General features: G+C 31.7%; 1 protein-coding gene across 1 annotated transcript; it reads right to left on the bottom strand.

Annotated features, from left to right (window-relative positions):
- Positions 1 to 134: 134 nt before the first annotated feature.
- On the bottom strand, positions 135 to 17,956 carry LOC130639184 (unconventional myosin-Ie-like). Its single transcript, XM_057447057.1, has 30 exons — positions 17,806 to 17,956; positions 17,582 to 17,686; positions 14,794 to 14,925; positions 14,228 to 14,317; positions 14,034 to 14,128; positions 12,751 to 12,928; positions 12,586 to 12,663; positions 12,165 to 12,249; positions 11,619 to 11,722; positions 10,165 to 10,297; positions 9,870 to 9,933; positions 9,444 to 9,576; positions 9,291 to 9,371; positions 8,438 to 8,524; positions 8,097 to 8,180; positions 7,424 to 7,510; positions 7,029 to 7,109; positions 6,203 to 6,288; positions 5,693 to 5,777; positions 5,471 to 5,577; positions 5,069 to 5,167; positions 3,936 to 4,080; positions 3,503 to 3,787; positions 3,114 to 3,173; positions 2,912 to 2,997; positions 2,620 to 2,769; positions 2,051 to 2,208; positions 1,591 to 1,831; positions 1,300 to 1,481; positions 135 to 1,063 (listed from the first exon to the last, which is right to left on the bottom strand). Exons 2-30 carry the CDS (start codon positions 17,582 to 17,584, stop codon positions 987 to 989), a joined length of 3,276 nt encoding a protein of 1,091 aa, XP_057303040.1. The 5' UTR covers positions 17,585 to 17,686; positions 17,806 to 17,956; the 3' UTR covers positions 135 to 986.
- Between the last annotated feature and the right edge of the window lie 3,749 nt (positions 17,957 to 21,705).

Raw genomic sequence — 21,705 nt, 5'->3', positions numbered from 1 at the left:
ATTGGGGTCATATGGTGCCAAAAAATTAATGTTTGAAAAAAAAGGACATCTGATACAACATTTACTGCCAAATAGCAAAGCTCAGTCTTATATAAAAGGAAGGTTGGTAAGTTACAAAAAAAAGAAAAAAAAAAGCATAGGACAATAATTGTATTCATGCGTTCAATGTTACAAAAATGGTTGCTAAATTAGAATATGGAAACAATAACCTATATAAAAAAATGTTTCTAAAATTTCACATATATATGGCGTATCACAAAACATATTTCGAAATATGAAAATTATTATAAATTACATATAGGTTGGAAGAATAGCTATGTACAAAAACAATGGTATGACTTGGAATAGCGTCTACTAAGTCATCAATAGAGACTTATAAAACCACTAAATTTATAAACCCTCAAAAGAAAAAAACCCATATAAATACCTTTTTTCTACTGCCTTACCTAATTAGAAAACATTCAAGAGCACTCACGGATATGATATGATATTTTTTTGGAAATATATAAAAATGTCTTTTTCAAGAAGTGATGTAAAAAATGTGTTAAAGTTGTAGATGCATGTATAATAAATGAAAAAAGTGTGATTTCATTCTTGGATTAAAAATAACAAAAAGGTGAATAAAAAAAAACACCACACTCAATTCAGGATAATCAAATTCAAACACAGTTGCAAAATAAAAAACAAATTAAAAAAATAAATTAACAGATAGAAGGCTTTGACATATCCCAGACAACACATGCAAATAAATTTTTAACATGAGAATTGCAGAAATAGTAAATCTATTTTGAGAAAGAAAAATGCAGGTTATTGTCGTAAAAACGCATCGCGCAAACTGAAGATAATATTGATGTATCATCATGACTACCATTAAACATTACATGTAACTAAACGCATAAAACAAACCATTAAATTAGGATGTCAGGTTTTTGCCTACGTTAGGTAGCTGATGCTAGTGCTAGAAAAAATTAAACCATAACTGACACTTAAACTTTCTCTACGTAATTACTTGGAAATAATCCTTCTTTTCCTCGAAGTCTTCCAGTCCACCAGCCAGATGCATCTACAAACAAATTTAAACATTTAAAAAAAGTCATAGCGTCTTAAAATCTAGTACATGCTTTTTTGGTTGCTAAGAAAGGGAACAATGACCAGGGGATGGATATGACAAAGTTACTAAACAGGTTACTTACTATTTTAGGAAATGAGTTGTGCATAAACAAACAATGTGCAGCTAAAGAAGATAACTTTACACATCCTATGTCATTTGAATTTTAATAAAAAACGCTACAAGCCTACCTTCATTTACTATCTCAATCATCTCGCCTTCTCCAAAGGTCAGTTCATCAGCCTCCTGTGGCTCGTAGCTATATAAGGTCTTGCACATTGGGACACGTGGTTTAGGAGCAGGCTTCGGCTTAGCTGATCTAGCTTGAGGTGGTGGTGGGGCTTTTCTACGATGTGTGCTGTTCCGCTGCGCACTAAAACAAATATGTAAAGGTTTGCCAAGACAAAATAACTTCATTAATATATAAACTTATATTTCAGAAACAAATTTATTCAAACAAATTTAAAAAATCAAAAACATACCCACTGACACCAGGGTCTGGTGTTCGCATAAATGGATCATTCACATCAATCTTTGAAGAACGTTTTGCAAGTTTTGATGCTCCACTTTTCGGCAAGTGTGGATGATGACCACCTGGATTTGCTAGCCTACCAAGTGATTCACGTCGTTCGTTGTGACTTGCACCACTTCTATGGTGGGGCGGCCCATGTGCTGGTCGACTTGGTCCTGTTTGCGGTGCTCTTGCATAATGGCGGCCAGGTTCTATAAAAAACACATTATTTTCAGTTTGAGTATATTTCTTTAGCGTATTTCTTTAAAAACCACATCAAGAAGCCTTTTCGTTAGGCTTGACGACTAGTTTTATTCTAATTCCAAACCACACATGCTTCTTAATCCCCTTATGGTTAAGGGGATTAATTTGCCGCATCAAGAAGTTTAATATTTTAATCACGAAGGAATAACACAACTATATTCATTTACTTGAATCTGGTGGTAAACCAGCACCAATTGAAATATTTAATGTTTTCCCACTTGGTTTAAGGATAGGAAAATCACCATTCCCTTTATTAAACTGTAGTGTCCTTGTACCACCACCTCCAAATTTCTCCCAACGATCTTTCTTGACAGCGACAGCAATTCTATAACATCAGCAGAAACAAATATTATATTTTTTGCTATTTTTGTCCTCCTTGGTATCGTAAAGATGTTCTCGTTTTTGGAATTAGTAATTAGTATTTGGAATTAATATTAGTAAATCTTAAAATCTTAAAATGTGAATACTTAAGAATAAAAGGAGCTTTTTGAAATTCCAAAACAAAAACAAAACTTTAACGTCAGTATGTGACACAGGATGCCTTTTTTGCATTTTAAAAACAGATTTTATTTCGTAAATAGAAAAATTTCAAATATGTTGCTTGCAACAATTGATCTCAAAAAATTAAAATTTTTTGCAGAACAGAAGTTCTATATTATATTACAAGTATTGTATTACTTTAAAGTAAATATTGTTAAAAAATTAAAAATAAGAAGGAATCCAAACAAGTACTTACGAGTTCTTTATGTCAACGGTGAGTTTTCGAGATGTTAGTGCTTCATATCTTTTTGCAAGCAGCGTAAGAAATTCTGTTTTAAAAACTGATTCCAGAATACTATCATAGTCATTCTGTACATGGACTATTAGAAAGTCATCTTGAAGTCCACTACAAGAAATAAGTTGGTAAGTATAGAATTCACAGTTAAAAATATATTTTAACTAAAATATATAACATAACAAATACTAAAGTTCAAAGATGGCTATGCGTCAACCAATTCAATTGTAGTGTAATTGCAAACAAAATGTACCTAAGTGTTATAGACTGAATATCGTTCATTGTCAGCTTGCGTTTCACAACTTCTACAATTTGCCCTTTTTCTGGACCTTTCTTTATCTAAATAAATGCTGAATAAATAAGTGCTGAAGGGGAAAGGAATTAAACAACACAAAGAAATAGCATTATCGACTTTCTTCACTTTTACATTATACTGATTTTTACTGCAACTTTACCTTTTCTCTTCCGATTAGGTATACATGTTTTGCAGTAAGAAGCAAATCTCTTTTCATAGCCTGAAAGAAATAAAACGGTTATTCTTGTTATTTTAACAAAATAATAGTTAAAAACTGTCGCCTTATTAAGAAGTGAAGATGAAATTTAAAATGGAGACATATTTCTGTCTAAAATATAAAATCACATCTTGGTTATTTAAGTGCCATCGCTTAGTCTAGCAATGCGTTTATATTTCAAAAGCTATTTTTCTTAAAGTTAATTAAAAATTTATTTTGGACAAAAAAAGTGTTTATTTGTCCAATGTTTAGATATTGGAACCTCTGCAAAAATTGGGTTGATAAAAAAATCTACGGGATGCAATAAATACTTTTTATAAAAAGAATTATACCTTAAATCTCCTATCATATTTATCAACTGTATGAGCGAATTCCACTCTCTCCCGTTTTTCCATCAAACTTCTTAAAGCAGGATTGTCGTCAAGACCAATGTAATCTCCAACAAAATTTCTGTTGACACTCCATCGTCTTCGCTCTTTTCGGTTATGCAATATATCAGATGCTTGTTCTTTAAGAACGAGAAACATCTGTCTGGATTTGTATTGACGATAGGCCTTTTGAATTGTTCGAGCAAAGCTATCAAACTTTCGTTCTCGTAATTCTTCCAGCAAAAAGAGCTAAAAATATTTTATAATGGATTACAAGCTGCAAAGGATTAATAACTTGTACATTTCATTTCACTCTGGTTCAGAAAGTAAAACTGGGCAGTGGTTAGAAAAGTAAAACTGACCAGTACCAAATCTATACTGGCTTCACACAACTTACAGATTCTGGGTTTTTAATGAACACTTTACTTTTTCCCAATTGCCATTGATCAGGTTCCATATTTACAGAGTTCATTAAGTGTTTTATACCATCAGTAGTTTCACCTCTCCAGTGGGGATACGTTTCAGGTGTAACAATAGCATATCTCAACAAAAAAAAGTTAAACAAAATTTTATAGATGTATTGATTTGTATTAAAGTAGTTATTAAAAAATATCCCAGACAGAATTGCAAAGAGATTTTGGACAAGATACTTTTAAATGCATGTTAACCTAATACTCTGACGAATTGTAGATGCTTGAAGGAAACGCCCACCGAATTTAATAAAATAAAAAATTGAATGAAATAAGTCAAAAGAATCTCAAAGTATATGAAACAAATAATGTAGTTTCTTTTTGTCTTTAACATTTTACAAATGTTTTTACAATTTACAGTAAGAAGTGAGAATCATAAAACTGAGGAGGAAAAAAAGGTGTTGGTAAAAATGGAGACATTTGTTTTATTGAAAATAATACTGAGAGAGGCAAGTTACGTACACTTGGCTGATTTATAAAGAGAAAAAAAAGGAGTAAATATTATGTTATCTTAATAAAAGGTCTTGATAAAGAATATGTTTATTTCAGCATTTTTACATTTGTACGCATATATAACTTAGTTTAATGATAAAAAAAGCATCCGAATATAGCCATCTAAACTCAATCCATTTTCTGTATACAAAGAATTTTATCTTCACCAGAATAACCAACATCCACATGCAACATTTTTAGGCTGTTTTAGGCCTTAAATACAACAAAATGTTGCCGATGCTAAAAATATACACTTTGGTAAAATAGTAACTTAAAATATTCCCAATTCACAAACTAATGAATGGCCGTCTTGTAAAGGCTGCAAGTCTCCTTAGACCATTCCCTGGCTTCACATTACATATTTGGAAAAACTTGTGAAGACATGAGAAAACATTGGTTGTAGCATGCACTGAACTTTTATATTGTGGCTGAAAATGATTTTCTTTGGAAAACTGACTGACCCAAAATTCTTTGATATACAAATAAATAATTAAGGGCAGCCTAATAAAATATATTTTTAAATAATTTACACACATTTCAAAAGATAGGGTAATATGTGGGCTAATACCTTCTTAAAAATTTGTTAAATACACGTCTGAAAGCATAACCAGCTCTTCGAACACGGATGTTTTCTTTTAAACCTAGATATTCTACTTGATGTTTTACCCTAAAAAAAATATTAAATAATAAAAACATCAGCAAAAAAAGTAGTAAAATCAATGTACACTTATGAAATACATTATAACTCTTTTGAGATTTTAAACACTTGAAAAAATTTCTAAACTTCACTCTAATTTTCACACCACCAGCTATCTTGCATAGGGCATTAAACTATTATTAACAGGACATTTCACTGCAATTTTATTTGGTGTACCTAGCAGCAGCAGTATACATTATTATTGTTACTTAATAGCAGTGGTGTCATAGTATTGGCTATTATTGTTAAAAACTGTAAATTAAGCACAATCACCTGTCGTTTTCCCAGTCGTGAGCTTTTTTCGTCTCATTTGGCTTAATACATCGAATATAATGTGGGGTACACTGCATCAGCTTGTCAACAAGCTCATTAGCTTGTTTCTAAATAAAGATAGCAAATAAGTTGTTTTAAAATTTAATATTAAAACATAAAAAAACATAACCGCTTCTAATAAAAAAGTTCTAATACCAGCATATGAAATTAAATTGGAAATACCTTAATTTTACTGCTGGCGGTGGTTAACTTGCCCCTTTTGCTACTCTCACTAGTGTCATCTGGAAATAATCTTCTGATGAATTCGCTGAAATAAAAAATTAAAGTTTTAGTTATTTTCTTGTTGCATACTCACAAATAGAAAATTATGGTGTGCTTAGGGCAGACAAGCGAGACGACATACCCTCCAAATAGTTCAATTATTAAAATTACTTAGGATTCATACATTGAAAACAAAACTCGCAGAATTTTAATGAAATGAACAATTTACAAAATATTTAGGTTAATTGTTTTGTGTTCTTCGTTTAAGACTTCTACTTTATATCTACTACTGGAAATGTTATTAAAAAAAAAAAACTTTGTGCAGTTTACGATATTACATAATTCATAAATCAATATATCAAAAAATTAAACAATCAACTTTTTAACCCCTTTTGGTATAGGTATAGACTCTCTTATAAAATGCACAAAGCTTTGATATTGTTGGACATCCTAGCAATTTTATGACAATACCTCTCACTGCTTTTCATCATGTCAATCAAATCATTGAAAAGAACATCTCTATTCCGTTCACAAAATCCATCGGCTTCATATGTCACCTAAAAAAAATATTACATATTTAAGTCAGGAGGTGGTATCAAAAATGTTGATATGATTTATATTACAAATATAATGTCTGCCTGTAAACCAATATCGCAAGCATCTCAAAAAGATTTTGTGGAATTTGTTTGTTACGCACAGTGAAACGGAAAACCAGAGAAACTCCCCCCTTTCATTACCCAACATCCATGCCATATTTGAGGTAATTTATTATGCCGCCATAGTGATTTTTTTGAGAAATCCATAACCGTCACTTTCTATTATTTATTGGCAAGTAACTTTAGTGAAAAACATAAAAAAATCTAATTAATGAATCAGAAGATAAGATGTTTTAGGGTGTTTGCCTAAAATGGTATTTATATTCAAAAATAAATTAGAAACGAATGAAAATAACTGACATCCCCTGCATGTTACTAGGAAACACCCAAGACAAAATAGGACCAATTTCTCAAAGTTAGGTCAACCAACCCGTTTCTGGACAGACGGGCTGATGATGTCATCGAAAATCTTTAAACCTTAATATCTCTGTAACCGTACGTCGAGGGCCATAATTCCATAATTTTTTTTGAGCAGCGTTTTAAGCTCTACAGACATGTAAAAAATTTCTAAGAAAATATTTTGTATATCGACAGGTCAATGCTAAAATCTTAAAAATTCAAACGACAGATCTTTTCTATTGCTCTGACTGGATTCTTCGACATGCTTTTCTACTACTTTTAAAATATTCCAGAATACATACTTTTCCAGCATAATGATGCGTCACAAAGCCTTGACTAAATCCATTGAAATGTTGGTGACTACCAACAGCACCTTCAAGTTTCTAAATAAAAGATTAGCTTAAATTCAATTCAAAACAACGGCATTTTAGGCAAAATATCATTTTTCGCAGACTTGAAATTTGACTTATATATATAAATATAAAGTGTCTAGGTGCCCTGTATGTATGCAACAGATTTGAGTAATGACAACTTGTGGCCTAGTACTGGTGGACTAGTATCAGATACCATCTAAACCATATTATCCTGCAAACAAATATTTCCAAGTTTTAATTTAGAAGTTTCCAAGTTTTAATTTAGAAGGCATGATGAAGAACATTCATCTACATTAGATTTTTTCAAAGCACTGTCTAATTACCTGTAATAATTTCATATCAGCACCATCTGTTTGGGCATGCATGGTTGCACATACATCATCCAAAATACACATTATACCAGGGGGTTTCTGTAAGAATAAAAATACACAAGATATCAGGGGGTTTCTGTAAGAATAAAAATACACATGATATCATGGAATTTCTGTAAGAAAAAAAATACACAAGATATCAGGGGGTTTCTGTAAGAATAAAAATACACATGATATCATGTGGTTTCTGTGAGAATAAACATAATTTTGACCATAAAATCACGTGGTGCTTATACCAATAAGAAAACCAACATTTGCTTACATATCCTGCCAGTAAATGCAAATTTAAAGATTTTTGTTATCTATGGTCTATCGGCATTAGTAACCAACTACAAAGGGACAATATGATCGAGAACCATGTCCATGTATTTTTTTTTATAGTAGGATAGCTAAGTTTTTTATCAACACATTTATCAGTTAGTGCAGCTTATAGCTGAACGTACAATCAATGTACAAGTTTCTTCTGATGAAAATCATGACTATGATTTGAGTATTTATAATCATTCTGCGCTATTTTGTGTTTTCAACAGATAAGGCAAACATTTTGTTAAACACAGCCTAAAATTAAATAATTAAACACAAAAAAAAAAAAATCAGCAAATGTAACAATTAATTACAAACTTACCTTTAATTCAATTAAGTCACACACAATCTTGTTGTTAAAATACTCAATAGGAGTCCAAGATATACCTTCCTCAACATATTCCTCCTAAAAGTTACAAACCACAACTTGATTAAATATCACCATGATCCAAAAACAAAACTTAGGTGATGGGACTAAAAAAGGCCTAAAATCACATCTGTAAATTTAGCAGACTAGTCAGAAAAGGTTTCCAAGTTTATAAATGAACTACTTAAACTCTGACAGCAATTGAATTTTATAGTAATTTGAAATGATAGGTAGCTTTAATCAACAAAAAAAACTCCAAAATACATTTTCTAAGATAAAAAAATCAAAAATGTTACCTGTTCGGCTTTTAATGTTAATTCAATAAAAATTTGTTGCAGCTTCTCATTGACAAAATTAATGCAAAACTGCTCAAACCCATTTTTCTAAAGATTAGAAAAATAAAATAAAATAATAATAATCTTTTGTTCATTACACACAAGGTAAAAAAAAATTCATAACTTTCAAGTTATGAACTTTTCAATCAAAAAAAAAAAAAAATTGAACGCTCTCAAACAAATCTTCTCATAAAATGTGCCAAATAGTAAGTTTACATGTACATCATTATAAAAATCATCATACAAATTTGTGCAAAAAATCTAATGAATTGATCTGTTGAAACACTGTGGCACTGTTTACAAAAAATATTTTTTGGGGCTAAATTTTTGCATTGTGATTTTCAAAAAATTTCACTTTCACATTAATAAGTAACTTTGTGAAAAAATGAAAAAACTAAAGAGCGAATCCAGGAAAAAGCCGCGACATATGGACATACACACCCTAATTCATGAGTCAATTCGCTATCATGTGTGACGAAGTGACAAAAATGCTAATATCAAAAGTGTCAGAAATCTTTTGCTCATCATTTGAGGCATGACTTTTATTGTAATGTGACAAACAAGTACAAATTTTATGACTCCCTAGTGTAGGAACATTTTTACCACTCCTACTCCCTAAACTCCCTGCCCTACTAATACAGGTATGGGGTTAAAATCACAAAGCCTATGCATCTGAAATCAATAGCAAAAGAAAAAGAAAAACATTATCTGCCTGGATACTCAACCTAACTATTTGTAGAAAGTAAATAACTAACAAAAAATAATTAGCTGGTTTTGCATTTATTGATTTTGTATCAAAAAAAAATATTGTTACCTGGAAAATTTCAAATCCATAAATATCCAGAATACCAACCGAAATCTCACTTCTTTCTTTTTGCATAGCTCTGTTTACAGCCTATAAAAGCACAAAAACAATAAATTACTCTGTCACAAATTTTAAACAAACTTTAACGATAAAATTACTTACCTCCACCAACCAGTCAAATAATCTGGAATATAAAGCTTTTGATAATGCATCTCTAGTATGGTTGGCTTGTTCCACATTTAGTGTCATATTTATTACCTCTTTTTTTCCACCCCATTGACTTTCCACCACACGACTAGAAGTTGACGATTTTAAAAATTATACAAAACAGAAGAGCTCCAAACATTTCGAAATATTCACAATTTTTCTTCGAAATATTCACAATTTTTCTACGAAACATTGTGTTCTGGTGCCTCTAAAATTTATCCTGGGGTACAAAAATATCTACAAGATCTTACATGTCAGCATGATAAAGCACAATCTACAACAAGAATTGCCTTTTCTTTAAGCATTAGCTTAACAGTTGATGCGTCCAACACAAAGACTTCTGGAGTAAAAAAACAACATAAGAAGAAAGTAATATCCAACCTGATCAACTTTTCTTTTAGAGTATCTGCACTTATTTGTAACAGGTAGGCAGGGAACTGCAAAACTAAATATACAAAATATTTTTAAGTTCTGGCTTTTCCTTGTTCATTTAGGCTTTTGATATGATAGCCAAGTTGTAAAGATAGCAATGCAGAAAAACATGTTGTGGGTCTTGAAAGCAAATTTGCACTAACTTTTCTCTAAACAGAAAATTTTCTTTTACATTCAGCTTAGTCAATTTTAAATGCCAGCCAATTTTCGCAAGGCGAAATATACTGAAAACAGTTATACTTACAGTCATCATTGTCAGGTTGAGCATAATTTCCAACTTCTTTGAAAGATATATTTCCCAGATGCAGAATACCAGCAACAATTTGTAAAATTGAGGCTTGATATTGATCAGATATTCCCATAGTGTACATAGCATTCTACAGGGAAATTAAAAAAGAAAAATGTTTATGCTTATACGGGTAGAATTTAACAAAAAAATGGGCACACTGGTGTGCATATTATTCACCAAAACTGCGCCTAATAATTTGTGGAGACTTTTTAGAGCTAAGTTAAATGCCAACAAAACATTTAAATAAATAGTATGCAAATTCCAAACAACCCTTTTAGAACAGCATCTTGTTACTATAATTACCAGTATTTCTTAAGTTTTAAATTTGCATAAAAACATAAATTGTTGCGATTCAGTAACTATTTTCTCTTCTTTTTTGAGTATTACATGTACCATGTAAATTCTTTAACTTGCGACAAAGTTAAACATTATTACCCAATGTTTGTTTAAGGTGTTATCTTTTATTTTAACTATAACACTAGTACAGTGATTGTAAAGCCGCTTTAGTGATCAACATGTTATTTATCTGTGACTGGTCAATTTTTAAATCTCAAATCCATTTATTCCAATGTAATTACTTTATGATTTTTATTTTGTTTTGTTTTTATCATAAGAAAATCCAGCAATTTTTGAAAGTTATACGATTGGTTTTTCTTATAACATAACTAATTTTCTATTTTAATTTATTGCTTAAAATGTTATGTCTTTGTTTTTTTGGCTTACATTTTTACTGCCAGAAAAAAATATCTTGCATTGTTTACACTTTTGACACAAGTATTTTATTGTGAAAATAGAAGCAAACGAAGGAAAATTTCAACTTCTCGATGATGTAGCAGTTGCAAGCATAGAAGATAATGCTAATAACCGAAATACAAAACCGAATACAAAAAAATGGATAACTCTTATCAGAAAATTTCTTTAAAAGTCCTTTATATAAAAAATATGCTTTCTCAGAGCTATTTTGGGTTAATAAGCCCTTGTATTACTTATATTCTTGACATGTCTTGTCAACATTATGTTGCATACCTTAGCATTAGGTCTATCTTTAGAATTCCAAATTTACACCTTAACTTCATGTAATCAAATGAATCATTTCAGATAGCTGTGATGGGTGATTAATTTGATTTTTTATCAGTTTTATTAAATGAATTTACGAAATAAAGGCTCAATAAAAATCCTTATATAAATTTAAAAAATGGACAACGCCTACACTCGTGAAAAAGAGACTGCAAAATTATTTGATTAAATGTTTGGTCAACAAAATGGCCTTCACAACGAATTATACAAGTGGCATGCGTTCTGATATCATGAAGGACTAGGTTAAGCTCAAGAGTTTTTAATGTTCAATGATGAGTCTATTCCCCACATAGTAAAAACTACAACTTAACAATTATATATTTGTAACATACCCTTGTGTCCTGATATTCTTTAACATCGTTTACATCATCTACATTGTAACATCCACTTTGATTCAAATAGTAGTAGTACTCAGCATTTGTTAACCCAAATTGTTCTAAACAGAAAAACAAACAATTATTGACACCGAAGCATCTGACATACGTTCAGCATTCTAATCTATGGTCCACAATTCACGAAGAGAGTTGTGAAACCTATTATCTATCACTAAAAATTGCTAACATTTTTTGTTTTGCAATGCTATATTTATTAGGCTAGCTTGAATTTTACAATTAGCAAACACGTTTAGCGCAAATATATATACATGATTTTGAATAAACTTAATTAAAAAATTTACAAAACTAAACAGATTGGTTAAAAAAATAAAAAAAATAATTAATCCATGGTTCTGAATGTGAAAAACATGAAGTTAATAATAACAACTGAAGTGTTTTATTATTGTAAACTTTTAAAAAAAAAAAATATTGTGACAGTTTCGTTTTTTATATCAAATGGTCTTATATTATCATGTTAATACCCTTTTATACAATAATACATACCTTTATCTTCTGTTGAAGCACCATCAATTAATTGATAAAATATGTGAAAGTTTCGTTCATCGATATTCTGTGTAACAACTCGAGACTTAAAATAAGAAATAACTATCAATAACAAAACTACAATGATCATTCTAGTTTTATTGAAAGGTTTTATTAATTGTTTCTTTAGGGTGTACAAAAATAACACTGCAGCATAGAAAAATTACACTACGGGTAGAATTTTGGTTTAACACCATATGAATTTTGCTACTGCTTCAAGCTTTGATAATAATATGGAATAATATATGGTGTTTTCAAGCTGTTTTATCAGTGTAAATCTAAACTGGTGTAAATCGCAAAATACATTACATATATACATGTATTTATACCTCATAAACTGATTGCCATTCGTTTTGATAGCATAAGCACTAAATTGTCCTACCTTTTCCAGCAAGAAATTTGAAATTTTTCCTCCTTCAGGTTGACCACCTCTACTAAATTGAATTTCAACATATTTCCCCTAAAACAACAAGCCATAACAATATTTTTTTTATTTAGTTTAAAATCTAAAATCAAACAACATATTGATTTAGATAAAGACACTTACAAATCTACTGGAATTATTATTTCGAACAGTTTTGGCATTTCCAAATGCTTCTAGCAATGGGTTGGATTCAAGAATAACCTCTTTAACTTTCTGCACATTCCCACTTCCTCCTGAAACTTTTGCAATGTAGTTCATAATAAACTTTGCATTGACAGTTTTGCCAGCACCAGATTCACCACTAAAAGAATAAAATGAAATTATAATCTGCTTCTGATCTGACCTTGCATTGCAGAAGTAATAATAATACCAGGTTGTTTCCAGAGAAAAAATAACAATTATTCAAATATCCGTAACAACGAGGGTAATGGTAATATATGTGTCTTTGTTATATAATGCTTGCTGTCATCTGTCTGTCTATGTGTTAAAATGGTAACTGTGGGTAAAGAGAGGCAAACTTTTGTGGATTTTCACACTGGTTTATAACTCGCTTCATCATAGGTGAGCCCATAGCCAGCATACACTGCATACTACCATAAACTAATTTTCTGCACATTCTCATATTTTTTTGAAAAAAGGATAGTTCTAATCTTTTAACTATTTGTTAAAAACATGTGCGGTTTAAACACTGACTACATAAACAGACTGTGTCATACCACGTTGTATTCACTGCAAAGGTCTACTATTTTGTTTACGGTGTCAATCCTCCCCTCAACCTGGCCTAAGCTATCTTTTCAGCAGGGGTTATCTTTTTTCTGTAGCAATAGTAAAACTCAGAAGAAAGTTTTCTTTGATGAAACACTTATACTAAAACACTTTAGCTATTCTTTTTTAAAGAATAAAAGGAGAGTATGCAGAGGATTTATTTATAGTAAACTGAATTACAAATAAGCAATATCGAAACATTCTTTGCATACGATTATTGCATAACATTTTTTCTCCCTAGAGGAAAGGAAAAAAGATTCGTAATAATTCTCACGCAAGCGTTTTTTATACATGCAAACAAAAATAATATTAGAATTATACTCGAGTATAACATTGGAATTTGCAAAACCACAGGAAGACACAAACCAAGCTTCAATGAATAATGCTCAATGTTTAAATTGCTTGGTAAAGAAAATAATTGTTCTAAAATAGCTGAGTGAATTGTACTTTTTACATGAACAATAGTTTGCATGCCTGAATAGCATTTGCTCATGCATGGACACAACATGTGCGATTGCAATGTCTCCTGGAATTTTCTGAGTATCATACTTTTACTTAATAACAGTGAAAGAACATTAGTGCTGCTTTAAATACCACAAATTGGTGAAAGATATATATAAATAAAATTTATTTCACCTTACCTGATAATTACACACTGCCTTTCTTGTTCTATTAACATATTACGATACATATTATCAGTTAATGCGTATATATGTGGTGGGTTTTCATAAGAAGCCTAAAAGCAAGATAAATTCAAAAATACATATCAGTTACAAAAATTTAAAATATGCACAAGAAGTTTAAGAAGAAAAAAAGGTAATCTAAAATTACTTACAGCGCCCTGATACATTTCAATTTCTCGATCAGTGAAATATGGCAATTGTTTAAATGGATTCACAGATACAAGTACTGGACCAATGTAAGTCTACATTTACCGTTAAGGAAATACTTTGCATGCATATCAAATGCATATTGGTTATCACTTTGTATATACATACAAAAAGGGTGTATGGTAAGTGTATTTAATACTTTGGGTTCAAAAAGCATCAACTTTCTAGCATCTTTCTTGTTATTCATCAATTTCTTGTTTTATTGATCAGTTTAAAACATAAGTCAAAGTGGAAAATGTAGAATTTGCTTTTTTTAGAATTTCCCTTTTTTTCAAAATATTTGTATTTAAAGATTTTTAAATTGAGAATGCTGCATAGATTAACTTAAATTGACATTCTCTTTCTCAATAATTATGGATCTTTTAGCAGATATGAAAAAAAATTAAACAGCTCAAACTACAGTATAAATAGAGCATATATCAAGAAGCACAAGGAGCAAAATATTTTCTGCGAAAACAATTTTTGGTGCAGAGTCATTCCAGCAGTGATCCTATTATAATAAAAAAGATACATATATCAAGTCATCCATGTAACGCTTTTTTAAATTTTCTACAATAGATGATTCTTGAATTTTGGTCAGAAGGACCATATCTTCCACTCCACTGCTCTTGACATTTGTTTTGCTTTGCCAATGATACGTAGGCTAAAAAATAGATAATGACAAACAAAATTAAGCACTTTATCTCCATACACAGTCAAAGTTATATTGCATTCACATCAAATGTGAAATAATAACTGGGTAAGAAAGTGTAAAGACTTGATAGTTCCTGGGGCAAAGAACAGAGGCAGACCAAGAAAGACTTGCCAGGAGGTTATAAGGAAAGACTTTATACAGAGGAAGTTGAGTTTAGATCTAACACAGTCTAGATCAGATTGGAAGAGGGTCATTAATATACCCCGTCCAACCCATGCTAGCATGGAAAACGAACGTTAAGCCAAGAATGATGATGAGTACAGTTTTGGCGGGCCTGATAATATTACTTTATTGTTCTTAGGGTGTACAACCGCATGCATACATTTCCACCGTATAATTTTATGGCTTTGTTAACATAAATAAACAATTACATTTATATATTTATATCTGGTAGGGTTTTCTTTTAGGGGCATTGTAGGCATTGGAATGGGAGGTGTTGGTCCTTCATAAATTCTGAAAGGGTAATTTCACTACAATTATACTACGATTGTAGTATATCAATAAATTTTTTTAGCAACATTAGGGAAAGAAGTTCAAATTTGGCCTGTGTATGAGTTATCACCAATCTTAAAAATAATGATAAAGTACCAAAAACAGTTTTTTTTTTTGATTTAATTAGGCTACTCAAACTTAATTAGTTGTTTTACAGGCCCGACCAACCCTAATTGCCATGAAAACTGAAAATAATAATATCAAGCAAAAGGTTTTTAAGAAAAAAAAATAAGAAAAAAATCCACATTTTTTCATCTAATCTCGTAAAAATATAATCGTTCTTATCAATCTATCGCGTGTGATCGCATTCACATGCCTTCACACACACCTAAAATTAAATTGGTTGTACAGTTTTGTCATGTAAAATATATTTTTTATGTGACTTATAACAAAAAATTAGCTACTTCACTAAAATAGGTATAATACAAGTGAAAAACAAGACAAAATATTATCATTGTAACACACTCCTTTGTTATGATAGAGACATATATTTAGATAGATAGATACTTGTGCATATTTTAGATGGCTAGCCTCACAAATAACAAGGGATATACCTTGTTTATTATTACCTGAAGGGGTCATGGTTTAGATGGGGAGTCCTAGAGCATTTAATGCTCATTTTTGTGCTATGCAGAACTACTTACACAGTGTGCCATCTCAAAACTTTTCCACACATGGCTTGGGTTAACCCGGGCGTATGGTAACATTCACTCGCCCATATTGAATCGCTGCTAAGGGTAATTAAACCAGTCTGCTGCACAAAGTGTGCGAGTTATAACCACTGACCAACGGTTCCAACATAATACTCCAATGTAAAATGTAACACTGCAAGACTTAATACCATTTAAAAAAATGAGAAAAACAATATATATATATATATATATATATATAAAGAAGCTTGTTATAACACCCTTCTTGGTTATGATTTTTGAATATATAACTTTAATGCTGCAAAAGACTTTAAATAATTGTCAACTAAACTGTAGTCTGTAAAAAAAAATTTGTACTTAGATTTAGATTTTCTTATAAGACTGCTCAAAAAACATTAAAAAGAACACAAATTTTTTTATTATTTTTTATTTTTATTTTATTATTTTAAGCAGGAAAATAACTTGCTGTATAAATTTCAAAAGTATAAGTATAATTTGCTGTATATAAACAACACAAGTATATTCTGCATAACTTTTTAAAAACACGTTTTGTGCATGCCAGTTTTTTTTTATCTCTTTAAGTTGACACTTAGTAATTTTAATAATTCGAAACAAGAGAACAAATTTATCCAAACATTTCTTTTGGTGAGACAAATTCTTTTTTCCCTCACAAGACAAAAATATTATTAATGCATGCATAAAGCGAAAATACAAGGGAAAATATGCTTAACACCCTTCTCAGTTGTATACACAGTGTATAATTGAAGCAATAAAAATCGCACGCCTTGACGCACCGTAGAAATAATTTTGTGACATGTGATATTCTGTACAGGAGAAATTGCTTAGGCCGCCATCAAATATATGTTATGTTCGCGTCCTCCGACGGATTCACTTTTGGTAATAAAAACCTGGGTCAGTAAGTCAGAAAAAAAACAGAATTTTTTTTCAATCCAAACGCAATATAAGGTCACGAAATTTGAGTTACCACAACTCTTAAATAGCGTGAAGGATTTCATATTTTTCACAAATATATCTTAGGATCTTAGGATATCACAGTCACAGTGGGAACGAATTTACTCGCTCCGATCTAAAAATCCTGGGAAAAAACATGCCTGACCGACCGACTCATTCTTGCAGGGTCTTCGTGACGCAAACCTCCATTAAGCTCCTTAAAAACTACCCTCCCTAACAAGTTAGGGATTGATGACAAGAAACATTTTGGTACAATTTGTAAGTTTTTTGGGAATGGGGTGAGGGTCTAACAACTAATTTCGCCAAGAATTGTGACAAAATTTTATAATTATCTATAATTTTTGTCATTTTCTACTTAAAAACTGCACCACCTATAACAAATACATTGTTGTTGTTTTTATTATTGATGGCAATGTGGATATACTTTTAGCTATAGCTAGCTTAGCTAGCTAGCTAGCTGTGTTAACAAAAATAAAGGATTATAATATTACCATTTTGATAAATAATGCTTCACTTGATTAATAATTTTTTGAGTGTGTATATGCTTTAGCTACAACTGTTGATCCATGTGAATTCGATATACTAGTTAGCTATACCTAAATGAAAAAAGTTGTTTAACTAATCAACTAAGTTTTCCTTTTCACTTGCACTTTGTTTATATTACTTAGTTTCGAGAATATTACGTTATAGCAAACTAATAAACTTTATATCATACGTTAATTAATCCATATTTGGGAAACAATTGATGACGGAATAATCTATTTCCGTGCCCTTGATACAGTTACGTTGAGCAGGCTATGATGTTTTTCCACTAACTGGGGCAGAAAGTGACAACCATGTTTAAACATTTTAGAAACAAACGGAGTGCTCACATTGACCTACCCGTAGGTAGAATTAAAGTAACAATATTTATTGTAGTAAGTACAATAAATAAACCAGGCCCTTCGGCACAAAAATGTATTTTGCGGAAATAAAACCTCCGGACCCTTCACCCCAGAAGGGACCCTGAAGTAACGCAAATTCTAGAAGCCGTAGCAATCCAAACAAGAAACTCAAATTGATTAAAAGCCTCAACCCCAGAGCTTTTTTACATTTTGATATTTTGACAGGACGGCTCCGTAATAGCCTGGGCTAGGGCTAAACGGCGCCGTAGTTTAGTGGTTATCACTCTCGTGCTTTGTGCGGGAGACCGGGGTTCGTTTCCCCCTTGGCGGCGATTCATTATGGGCAATTGAATCTTACCGTAGCCCCGGGTTAACCCAAGCCATGTGAGGGAAATTGGGTAGATGGCGCACTGTGTTGGCCGTTGGATGTGGCAGGAAGTTGCCTGGCAGAGACTCTAATTGAGTTTGCGTAGCTTAAAAATAGCATTAAATACTCCAGGACTCCCCAGCCATGGCCCCTCCTGGAAATAATAGACAGGGTATATCCCTCGATATTTGTGAGGCTAGCCATGTAAAATATGCACATCTATCTATCTACGGAGCCGTCCCGTCAAAATGATAATATATGGATTTTGATTGGATGCGCGTTTTGAATAGAAACGGCGAGTTGGACAATGTTTGCTTGATTTTAAAATAAGGTAATGGAGCATGAAGTGTGTAAAATAGAGTGTACGGAAAAAAAGAACGCAGAAATGATGGAAAGAAGGGTCAACAAAAAACATTATCTGTAATAATGAATAGAAGTAAGTGGCTACAGCTTTGAAATTTAAAAATTTCAGGAAGGACCGTTTTTGTGTTCTTTCCTTGGATCAATTGACAAGAGATAACCCTTTTTAAAATAAGTAAGGCCAATTACATAAATATAAATTGCTCACCAGTTTACACAAATTTTCGAAAAAATGTCTTCCTCCTTCAATATACTGGATATAGCAAGTGTCCTTAACTTGTCCTTTAAACTTGTAAACTTGTATTCGCTTCAGATTTTGTGGCTAGCTACATCTTCCATAATTCATACTCAGAAGTCTAGCAGCTTTAACAAAATCAATTAGAAAAAATAACTCCTAAAAAGCACTCCCTGATAAACCTAATACTATAGCCACACATAATTATAATAGCGTTTAGCTATAACCTACAAATGGTAAACTAACACTTAGCCAGCATTAAGAGAAAGTAGCTAAGAACAAAAGCCTTGTAGCTAGCTAGCTAAGCTGTCACTGTTAAACAAAAAACTTCACATTAACTTGTTATGACACAAACTTAACTTCTTGAAATTTTTTTATAATGTTTTATTTTAACACAATGAGTTTAAAAATGCTTAAAGAACAACAATGCAAAATTTCTTCAAACACCCGTTATTTGGTTCTCCAACTACCTCGCCAACGAACATCCATTTTTACTTCTTGCTCGTCACATCAGGATTGAAAATCACCCAAAATAAGATGTTTTTCATCAGCCTGGACGAGCGCAATTACGGGGCTGTCCTGTTAGAATATCATAAGCGTAAAAGAGCGCTGTGGACGATGTTGTAAAAGCTTAGCTTGGTATCCTAGCTATGAGACCAGTTGCTGTCGCTTGAATAGCCATTTAAAAGAAAGTGCACACCAGGAAATTTCGCGTTTAAATAAAACCTTTGAATCTCATGATAATGACTTGGGAGGACCTTCGTCGGTGGCATGTTAAAGAAAATGTTTTTCTTTTAAATCGGAATTGGAATCGAAAGCCGTAAATCAATTAAAATTAAAATTTCAATAAAGAATATTTTTCTTTTGAATAAATAAATGAACAAATACTTAAAGAGATATTTTGAATCGTGCGATAGACTAAACCACATAAACTAACAGTGTGAAAAACATACCACGATACAACATGCTTCTTTCCGAAAAACATCCTCACAAATACACCTTAACTTTTACCAATATTTTACTGGTACAAACTCACTAGCGCACCGTCTCTAATTAAAACCTGTATTAAAGACAAGAATCTTACAGACAGAGAAGTTCCTTCTTTTTTTCATCTCGTTTATTTTCCTCTTAAAAAAGGAAATGAGTACCTCGTATCCCAAGTAGAAACTGTGATACAAAGCAAAATCACAACTACAAAGCAAGGTGGAAGATTTTATAAGAATGGTAAACCTGGTCTCTTCTGTTTGCTTTCCGATGATTTTGTATTTGTTGCGATTTTAATAAAATCTCGATACATATTAAAACAAGCATCAAAGTTCGTTCCTTACAAAAATTATAGCAACATGCTGTTCCTGCTGTAGAATATTAGTCGGCTGATTCTCAATGACTGGTCGGTAACCCGTAAAAATCTAGGAATGGCCCATCGCAGATACTGCGATCCTCAGATTATCGCTCCTCTTACATATTCCAGGCATTAATTTTTTCGTGCATCCGTAGCACGGAGTAGCCATTCAGCTACCATTTTAAACAAAATACAGGTATTAGTAAATGCTAATTGTTAGCAAAAGACTGTATCCCGCAAATCTTAAGATAAGTAAGTTTAATACATATCAATCACAGAAGATTTTAAACATAGAAAATCACAACGACCAGTAATAAAAAAAACATTCTAATTTTTACAAACCGCAAGTATTATTCATCTCGTCATTTGCTCAAAGTAGGCCGCACCTATAATTAAATCTTTTCAGACTTTTTACGTTGCCATTTCGTGATATACCATTAACAGTACTCTTCGTTGGCATTTCTTTTAAGCAGATAACTATTTGTGTTTCCTGCGTCGTGTTTGAACGGAAGCGGTAAAAGTTGAGCTAGAACCATAATAAAAAACGTGGTGCTGTTGAAAATCATATTGACCTGAAAATGAGATTAGAAATGTCGTTAAACTTTACTTTACTTGGAGTCCTGATGATTGTTATGGATATTTTGATGATGCTTAAATTTTTTTATGTCATCGTTAAAAAAAGTCGATTTAAGGTTATATTTAGATTCTTTTATATTTAATTTTTCAAAATGGTGCTACTTTGTGCTAAGAGTGCACGAAATAACGGTGCCAAAGGTATGTGCAACGAGCAATAATTTGAGCCGGGATATGTGCTAGTTTCTTCTTACTTACAGAATATTCATTCGTTAATCATGCGATACCAATAATCGTTCTGACGATTTCAACTTTTGAGTTTACACTACTGTGTTTCTTGTACTAAAAATTGGTTTATTTTCCAAAATTCGCTGTTGTCTTACGAGACACAAAAGGCATTTAGGTGTGTATAGTAACTTTATTGTTGATTTTGATTGATTTTACACATCTGTTCATCTAATTTACTATTGTAAAATTGAAAAATGTCTCGATACATTTAGATCTGCTGATGCAACCTCGCTCCCACGACATCCTTTTGCTTATTCTATATTGAAGACTGCGCGAAATTAAAAAAGCTAAAAGAGTTCATAGGGACCAGGTTGCTGCTGATGATAGTTTCCTACTGTTTGTTTGACGTTCTAGTCTTACACGGCCTAATGAGGAGTTTTACGGCTCCAACAAACTGATTTAAGAAAAAACTCAACATCGTCCCCGGTTGCTTTTGACATCTTGTTTAGCCGTCAAGTAAGCGCTAGCGGCTTTGACATACACAGCAAACCCTGGGGACGAGGATGGGAAGCAGTGTTATATACCCTCAACCTTTATTTTTGACTGTTAAATACTAATTGACGATT

This window comes from Hydractinia symbiolongicarpus, chromosome 1 (assembly GCF_029227915.1).
Source record: "Hydractinia symbiolongicarpus strain clone_291-10 chromosome 1, HSymV2.1, whole genome shotgun sequence".
Lineage (NCBI taxonomy): Eukaryota > Metazoa > Cnidaria > Hydrozoa > Anthoathecata > Hydractiniidae > Hydractinia > Hydractinia symbiolongicarpus.
Note: the sequence above shows the minus strand (reverse complement) of the source record. Positions and strands in the feature narration are given on the sequence as shown.